General features: G+C 35.4%; 1 protein-coding gene across 1 annotated transcript; it reads right to left on the bottom strand.

Moving 5' to 3' along the window:
* Nucleotides 1-846: 846 nt before the first annotated feature.
* On the bottom strand, nucleotides 847-7,673 carry LOC111798634 (uncharacterized). The gene is made up of 11 exons (XM_023681902.2): nucleotides 7,536-7,673; nucleotides 7,076-7,386; nucleotides 6,308-6,385; nucleotides 5,675-6,195; nucleotides 4,531-5,166; nucleotides 4,192-4,346; nucleotides 3,535-3,722; nucleotides 2,788-2,915; nucleotides 2,322-2,671; nucleotides 2,148-2,251; nucleotides 847-1,337 (listed from the first exon to the last, which is right to left on the bottom strand). The coding sequence occupies exons 2-11, from the start codon at nucleotides 7,365-7,367 to the stop codon at nucleotides 1,267-1,269; spliced, it is 2,523 nt and encodes an 840-aa protein (XP_023537670.1). The 5' UTR covers nucleotides 7,368-7,386; nucleotides 7,536-7,673; the 3' UTR covers nucleotides 847-1,266.
* Between the last annotated feature and the right edge of the window lie 1,540 nt (nucleotides 7,674-9,213).

Here is a 9,213-nt window from a genome sequence, read left to right as displayed (position 1 = left end):
TATGATAAAGTAGAAGGCGTGCTTTAACCGAAAATCATTTTTTGTCGAGAATTTTTTTCTTGTCTTTTTTTTTGGTTAGGGGTGGGAGGTGCTATGAGCTATCCATCCATTTTGTTTTGGCAGTGGTCTTCCAATCCACAAAACTGAGTTGTTTCCCATTCCCACCGTCTCTTTTTAGATATGGGAGGGAATTGCCTGTTTTTGTTTTTGTGTACTTTATTTTCACTAGCCGCATAGCATGTGTGTGTGTAATAGATATAGAAGTCAAAAAGCGTGGAGAAAAACTAGACCATCAAGCCCTTCAAAGCTTTGCTACCCAATGACAAATAACTTTCACCACCATAGCAAGGGGACCAAAGGGGGTAAAGCGTATGAACTATTCTTTCTTTTTTTTCTAACATACTTTTTTACAAAGAAGGAAACAGATTATGACTATTCAAACTATGTTCATTCATTTATCAATTTGGTCCATCATATACAAAGTGATAAGACTAAGCTCCTTAATTGTAATGTAGTATTCTAGTAAAAGAGTAAGACTTTAGAACTAAGTACTTCTATTGATTTTAAAGAGATTTTATTCCACCATCTACATAGAACAATAAAGTCAAATAATATCAAGAAATATCAAGAACACTAACAATGATTGAAACTCAGACCTGTCCATTGAAGTTGGCTTAATTTTGTGTGGTCTGTCTTGGATGATTTCTCTGCGCTGAAAACGTCCTGTTGGACAGGCCACAGGCACCATTACATCTTGTAGAAAGGATGAAAAAGATGCAATATTATTAGCTAACAGCATGGCAGGCGTTATTAAGGCATCAAATTTGGAATCAGGAACAGCAGATCTGAACAAGGTCTTCAGCCTTAATAGATGTAAAAGTAGAAACATACAATCTAGTAATATATCAAAAACCAGCCACAGCAAAAGTTGCAGATTCACAGTTTTTCTCCACTATTTTCTAGGTGCAGTAACCTGGAAGCACAATCAAATAATAAAAGTAAAATAAGTACATATTTTGACATTCCAGAATGTACATCGATTCCATTTCCAAGACGAGGGTACACAACTTACAACACACGACTAAAAGCTATAAATCCAAGATAAATTGATACGGGTGTATCAATCATTCAAAGAGAAGGCAAACGCGCGAATGGTCATTCATTGGCCTAGAAACCATAAAAATTCTGATCAAGAATGGCCAAAAGGGCGGGCCTTGGATGGACCCTCCAGAGCTCGAGATAAAATGTGAAACACTAGGAACCATCTTAAATAATCCCAGTAGAAACGCTGGAGGTTGCATTTATTTTCAGTGAGTGCTCGGGGATATACGTAGCACCTGTTGCATCAAAATAATTAAACGAATTTCTAGTAGATATTTTTTCAGAAAAATTATCGTAAGTTAATGAAAATAAGAATGAGAAAAAATCTAAGTGAAAAATCAGCGGGCATGAAGAATGGTAGAGTGAGAACCAAATCTATGATCTTGAGCATAATAAAAATAAAGATATTATTCCCTAATGTTACGCATATAAATCAAATTTGAGTTGGTGTAAAACCTATTGCAAATAAAAATATCTATTAAGAGTTATCGAAAAGGAAAATGAGAGAATTAATCTCTATCCTTTTAGGAGGGATAAATATAGAGATACGATTCTCAATTTTAGCACAGGACTCACATAGGATTCGAGTTTGTTAGAAGCACGAGCATTGAAGGTAAAGTTTTAACAGAAACCAGAAAGCTTCCTCAGAAACCTCAGATGCAAGCAATATCAGAATAAATTTTCCAGACGGGATAATGATTAGTGATGGTGAGCAAATAAACACAAAGGAACTGCTTATAAGTTATACAGTCATATGGGGGCATATGCTAGGAACCCAAATAGCTACTCTCTGCCCTCAATTGTCGCTATACATTGTATGCTTCAGTGTATGCAAACGAGGATAACTTGAATGTAAGAATAATGAGTGATCATAAACATAAATAGTAGGTCATGCCCGTCATAATTATCATTACCTATACTGTAAAATTTTCGAAGTGGGTTCACCCCAACCAAAAAATGTTTAATTGGGCAGGATTATTTAGCTTTTTCTCACCATGGGTACGAATTTGAAGAATGCAGAGAAGAGAAAGAACGACCATCATTACCTTTTTCCTTGACATCAATCTGTAATGTGTCAAGCGTAATTATGCCATCAGTCAAGGGAAGTAGCTCAAGTTTGATGGTAGCTGTGGATTGAGAAGGAATACATCTGCAGAGACCACGCAAGCAATGAGTGTTGGAAAAACTATTTGTCCAGAGACAAAGGAATTATTTATTACCCTAATGGAACTCTACTCTGGAGCCACAAATGCGAGCAACCTAAACCAGCACTCGGGATGATATCTGACATGGGAGAAGATTGTTCTTTAAAAGAAACCGACCGGCCCGTAAAATCAACACTGTGTTTTTTATTCTCAGATGCAGCAGGAATTGATCTCGGTCTTTCCAATGTACTACACTTCTCACTGCCGATTCTTCCAGCAACTTCTTTTAAAACCATGTACGGACTCATGGGTGATGATGGTGAGGAATTCAACGAAATCACAGATGGAGAAGTGGATGAAGCTGGAGCACGAACCGTCATGGTCAGATCTTCAGATGTTAAATTTGATGCTTGAAGTGTCAAAACCTGAAATTTAAACCACTTCAGATGACTTCTGATTGGACAGCATGAGAAATTAGTGCATATATATATATTGTGGTGATCGTGGGGGGTTGGGTTGCTGGAAATTTGTTGCTTTAAACCTGAACGGGAAGGTGAGAAACAATCCCATTGGGTTTAGGGGTGTCCCCTGAAAGCGCCACAGACACCATAAGATCCCTTGAAATTCGAGGTCGCCAACTAGTTGGTTGCTTGAAAAACAATCTCGACTCTGTACAAATTCAGAAAATATAAGAAATAATTGAAGTACTTGAATAAGAGGCCAACTGACAGAATTATGAGATTGCAGTAAGAAGAATCCATATGCTTGTCTTCTACCAATGCCCCATTAACCTTGGTTCATAGGATGTTAACCTTCTTTGTTTAATCTTAGTTGGCATTAGAAACTTGGTGAGAAAGAAAAATTGTGGAGTGTGCATATGCTTAAAAAAAATAGCTTTAGAAGAAATGCGAAGACATTATGGTCCAACAAGGTAAAACCAATCCAATGAGAATTGTGATTAGTTGTCGAGAGCGACTTGTGGTTGTGAAATCAAAGAATCCTTAATGACCAGTGCAGGAATTGGGAGAGGGAGAGGTTACTTGAAAATTCTATATTTAGTCCTTCATTTCGGTGCTCCCGATCCAATTCTTTTTGTGATTATTCTCCAGCCGAAATTGCCTTAAGTTGTTTTCTATAAGTTTCTATGGATGGGTAATACTTATGCGATGGAAATTTTCCACAATATCAATGAAAGGAATGTGTTTATCCTAAGAGAAACAGAAAATCGCAAAATGCCCCAATTAAACTAATTAAGATAAACAATAAAAATATAGATCAGCGAACATACCAGTATAGTTGCACCGGCAAGTTACCATAATTGCATATTGATCAATATTTTTTGAGGTAAGCAACAAACTTGATGTCGCATTTCCAGCCTGCAACCGGGATGATTGAGAATTTCTTTCTCCACAAGCCTTTATATTCCTCCACATAGAAGTTGCTGGTTTGAGAATAAAAGAGTGCTCTTCGTTTCTCCTGCCATAGAGAAGCTCCACATACGGTCAAATGAATGTAACTTTTCAATTACCATGTAAAAGTGAAAACAGAGGCACCAATGTAAATATATTCTCATACCAAAATGATTCACAAGTAATACTTGGATACATTCGAAGGTCACAATTGTCACTTAACGAAATTAAAAAACACTCATCTTGGATAATATTCTAGTCAAAATTGAAATGACACTGTAAAATTTACCCCTCACTAGAGACAATGGTACTAAGTTAGTGCCTCCCGTCAGAGACACAAACACAAGAAGCAAGCATTTAAAGAAAAACCCATAACCAATTTTTTTATTAGTTCACCACACGCACAAAGTAGGAAGTTCGTTCTCAAACTACCGCAACCCCACCACTTGCTGGTTACAGCAGATGCACAACAACTAAAAAAATAACTGAAGCCTGAGAACTTTAATGAATACAATGTATTTTAAGTGGATGAAAACCTGAGGGCTAAATTTGGTAAGCTGTGTTCATTGCCTCCTTCTACGCAAGCTATTGGTAATGATGAGGGGAGTCCATCCTTTGATGCCTCTTCAAAAACAATCGTTATAGCATCAATATATATTATGATATCCGGTATATGAGCTGGAGACACATTCTGCAAAACAACAAATGTAACTCTGTAAAAAGACTGCACAAAGAACATCCAAAGGAATACTAGAGAAACATAATATCAATGACACATATAATTGTATTGACATATCATGTACTGCTTATAACTTTATTTTATAAAAAAAAAATAATAATAATAATAATAATAAAAGGATTTCCTGGCATCAAACCTTAATTTGAACGCATAAAAGGTCATCTGTATTGCAATCAGCAGCAAAGGACTGGATTTCGACAGGATGAATGATTTCAAGTTTTCTCCTCCATCGTCTTCCTGGAATATGAATTCCTTTCAGTCCACAACAAACAGAAAATCTCTCTTGCTCCAAAGAGACGCCTCGAAATGATAAAAGGTCATGGCCCCCAATTCTTTTGCTCTTTGAAGGCTTCTGGGTTGAGAACTGGTCCCAATTATCAATTTCAAAGCTTGGCTTTGAACTTGCAGCTTTAATGGGTGCAGGAGGTGGTGCCGTATTGTGAGGTATAGAGGACATAGAGTAGCTTCTAAAATGGCCAAGTGAGAAGAGCTGAGAGCCAGGTGAAGCAGAAACACTGGACTTCTGAGATGTGCCACCAATTCCTGCATTGGTAGTTAAACGGGGAGGGGATAAAGGGCGGGGAATAGAAGGAATGGTGTTATCTAGAGGAAGCAACCATTTCAACAATTCTCCACATGGATCCGGATTTGCATAACCTAAGGCATCCTGATTCTCAAATGACATTGGCCGCTCTTGGTATTTCTCAAATTGAAGAATTTCCAATACAGGATCTCTCAATATGTCAACACCAACGTTCACATGTAAAAGCACCTGCATCCTTCCCACAAGAAGATAGAATGAGAATCAGTATTTAGAAAGAGGGTTGAAATTGATACTGATATTAGAAATTAGGAACTTATATAGGAAGAAAGAACTCTGAAAAGAAGTATGATGATATCAAATGAACCACAAACCATTATTCTAACGGAAGGAACAGTTATATGTAGTAAAAGAAATGCTGCAATAAATATGGATGGACAAGACCACTTGCTACGTTGGCTTAACATGAAATAAATAGGGAACAACCAAGTTCTATTTCTACTGAACAAGTTGCATCACAATAACTACGCTGAATGTCAACACAAAGGATATAGAAAATTCTACCATGAAAAAGCAAGTAAAGTAAGCTTGTGTATCAATTGATTCACACTTAAGGTGAAGACTGTGTTGCAAGATCAAGATATCAGAAGTTCTTGGAGCCTGCCGAGGGTGTAGGCTCAAGAAAAACAGAGGGACATAACACTTTGCACGAGAATTCCAGAAGCTTTTTAATACATACCACTATGCTTCCGTCAGAAAGAGAGCAGCACTTGAAGGTACCTCTTGCTACGCCACCAGAGACATTGGAATTAAAGTCCCCTTGATCAATGACTGCATTTATGCTAGACTTAACAGTGTTTTGGCCCACCGTCTCACAGTCACTTTGTTTGTCAGTAGATCCTTTTTTTGACCAAAGGGGATCACTAGACTCGGCAATTCTTACAAAAAAGTGAGAGTTCTCAAATCGTTGTAACAATGTTTCTGTTTGTCGTCTGTGGTCTTCCATTCTGAGAAGAGACTCACTGGCAGAAACATCCTCTGATGGATCAAACTTCTCACATAAAAGATTTTCACCATTCTGGTCTGTACTATGTGTTTCCCCATTCGTGGAATTAGTTTCATCATCCATGTTCCCATTTTGTTTTTTGGGACTATGCCATTTTCCATTTTTACTCATAACTGCTGCGACTTTAAAAGGAGTAATGGTTTCTGTATCCTGTTTATAAGCAGATAAACATGCCAAGATACATATTTGTTCACCTGTATAGAGGGCAGAGTTAAAGAACCATACCGGTAACACAGTATTTCTCTCATCTGAAGATGCACGTGTATGAAAAACAAAATAAACAAAAGATGGAAAAAGTATATGTACCTGGGAATACAAAAGATCGGTCCTCACTGCATAATGCATGCACATCTGATGCATTTTTCCAATCATTAGGAAGACCCTCTAGAAAAGAATATCAAGTTTTAGATTTCCTTTGTGAAACAGAACCAAAAGAGGAGAACGTATCTATCAAATAAAGAATATAGCCATGTTAACCATTCTACTACTCAGGAATCAGGACCTCTAACCATACATTTAGTTAAAATAATTTCAGGTGTGTGTTCTTGTGTGTAAGAACTTCACATCAAACGAATGCGTTATTAAGTAATTGTCCTAGTAAAAAGACTAATCAATCTCGCGACCTAAACACTAAAATGATACTTAAAGAGTCTTTACACTCTAAACGTATGAGAAGGAACCGCAAGATTTATGCAATGAAGTTCCTAAGCTAGTTCTATCTTAGTTAATGAGAGACTTCCAACTTCAAACAAAAGGACAGGAGGAGGACATCATTTGAGAACTGAAACTTCAAATTTGAAACTTCACATTCAGCTTTCAAAGCCATTTGATCCGACTAAATGTGGATATTAGGTGCCTTAACTTGAAACGAATGCCAAAGTTTCGAGTTGACTATTCACATACAATGTAGATGTATCTTCTTTGAATAAAAATCACAGTATATACAAGCTATACGGTGTATTATGATCATCATCTTATGCAACCAGAATGTATGCAAAGCATCGGTACACATTCATGCACTATGTCACAGTTATGAAATTCAGACATTAGTGAACTGATATAACAAGAACCCACTGCATGGAATGGAAATCCACCCTTCTTCCTCGGAAACATCAGTATGCTTTACTACCCTAGCACGGCCGCTTCTGTCCATATGACCAGCAATACTTCCATTATCACCGCCAGATGCATCAGCCTCCTCGTCATTATTACCAACAGCAGAATATTGGGGAAACGGATCTTCAGAAATCAGACCCTCCAAAGTTACTGCTGGCTTTGGCGCGTAATAGGCAGCTGGAGGAGGGGTTTCTTGAACAGATGGCCTCTCTGGAGGGACGGTATGTGTAGATCTGAGTAGAAAATTCATTATCGTATCGACAGAGTATCTGCAAAATCAAGATGCGTCCGGTAAACTCGTAATTGGAAATCGAAATTGATCGATGATGCCATTTGTCAATCACTAAGCACGTAGAGCAAAGAAATTGAGAATAATATAGATAACTCGGGGAAACAAGCGGTCCTTGGGTCTACCTACCTGATCAGAGATCGAGCCGGAGAAACTCTGTTAGCGAAGTGGAGGATAGATCCAGTGGTGGCGGAGCACCGGACATAAGAAAATCGGTGGCCGGGCCGAACATACTTTCTCGCTACGGCACCAATGGGCCATTTAATGTGGTCTGGGCTTTACTTGTACAGAGCTTCTCTGGGCCCAATAAATTTGAAATTTGACATTATTCCCGGGCCTAAATTTTTAATAATCCCATCGTCTGTACCTTTATCCAAAATTTTCAAATTATTTTATTTAATTTTTAAGGATTTTGGGTTAAATCCTCTCTTCTTCTTTAAATATTTAAAATTTTATATACAAATTATTTTAACCGATGAATTCTTTACCGATTTTAATCGCTATAATTAATAATACTTTATAGTGTTGAGATATATTATTTATGGAATATATCTTAGATATTATATCTTAATATTCTTCCATTTATGATTTGATTTAGAGTATATTTTATTTTATTATCAGTATTTAATTATTTATATTTTCTTCATTTGTACTTTTTGTATCCTATTTAAAGGATATCAATATCAATAATAATACACTTTCCCAATTATATTTTCTATCTCATTCTTAATATATAGACTTAAATTTCATAAATACTATATTAAGTTGACTTATTCTATTTTAATAAAAAATAAATGTAAATATAATTTTCAGTCGACTTATTCTATTCCAATCTTATTTTCGCATCACATTGTATAAAGTATTTTTTAGATGTTTATTCTTTCGGTAGGAATGAAAAATCTTGGCTTGATGTTTATTCTTTTATTCATTAATGCTTTATAAATTTATATTGTGTCGGTTATTTAGTATATAGATTACTATTTTATATGAAAATGGTGATCCATTTTTTTTTGTGGAGATTTTTCTCTTCCATTTGAAGTTATGTATGATTGAGCTACCGAAAAAGAGGTATACTATGATAGTATAACCAATAAATTTAAATTATTTTAAAGTTTTTTTAGTTATTATATTTTTTATTATATCGCCTAATTTGTGACTTCCTTCTTTAATATGGCGTCACATGTCTTCCAGCTTCTACCTTGACTCGTTCCCATATTATGTCATACTAGGAGAAGTCTTCCTCTATATAACGTGTAATAATGCCATGTCCTGGATTCAGCCCAAAATTTAGATTCAAAAAACAAAAAATTGGATTTTGGATACGCTACAAAAATTATCATAATAATAATAATGTAAAAAAAAAAAAAAAAAAAAAAAAAAAAAAAAAAAAAACCAATACTCAATTTAATAATCATTTATTATTTTAGAAAAAATTAGCTTATAAACACTATTTTCATGTTCGGTTATCAACTAACTTTTCTAAAACAAGTAGTTGGTTTTGTTTTTCTATTTTTTTAAATTTTGTGATTATTTCCTCCTAAAATTTCAATTAGTTTTGTTAAAGAATTTTAAAAACAAAAATAAAAATTTTAAAAATTATTTTTTTGGTATTTAAAATTCGACTTTATTTTTCAAATTAAAAAACGTGGAATATATGGATAAGAGCCTTTTATAATAAAATGAAAATAAAAATACCACGACGCGCGTTCTGCCACGCACTTGGGTCTGCGATTAAAAATTAAAAAAAAAAATAAATTAAAAAATTAAAAAATCATATTCACACACCACAGTATGACGAGGATTTGGA

This window comes from Cucurbita pepo, chromosome 1 (assembly GCF_057944985.1).
Source record: "Cucurbita pepo subsp. pepo isolate OVF chromosome 1, ASM5794498v1, whole genome shotgun sequence".
Taxonomy (NCBI): domain Eukaryota; kingdom Viridiplantae; phylum Streptophyta; class Magnoliopsida; order Cucurbitales; family Cucurbitaceae; genus Cucurbita; species Cucurbita pepo.
The sequence above is the reverse complement of the archived record's forward strand: the minus strand, read 5'-3'. Positions and strand labels throughout refer to the sequence as shown.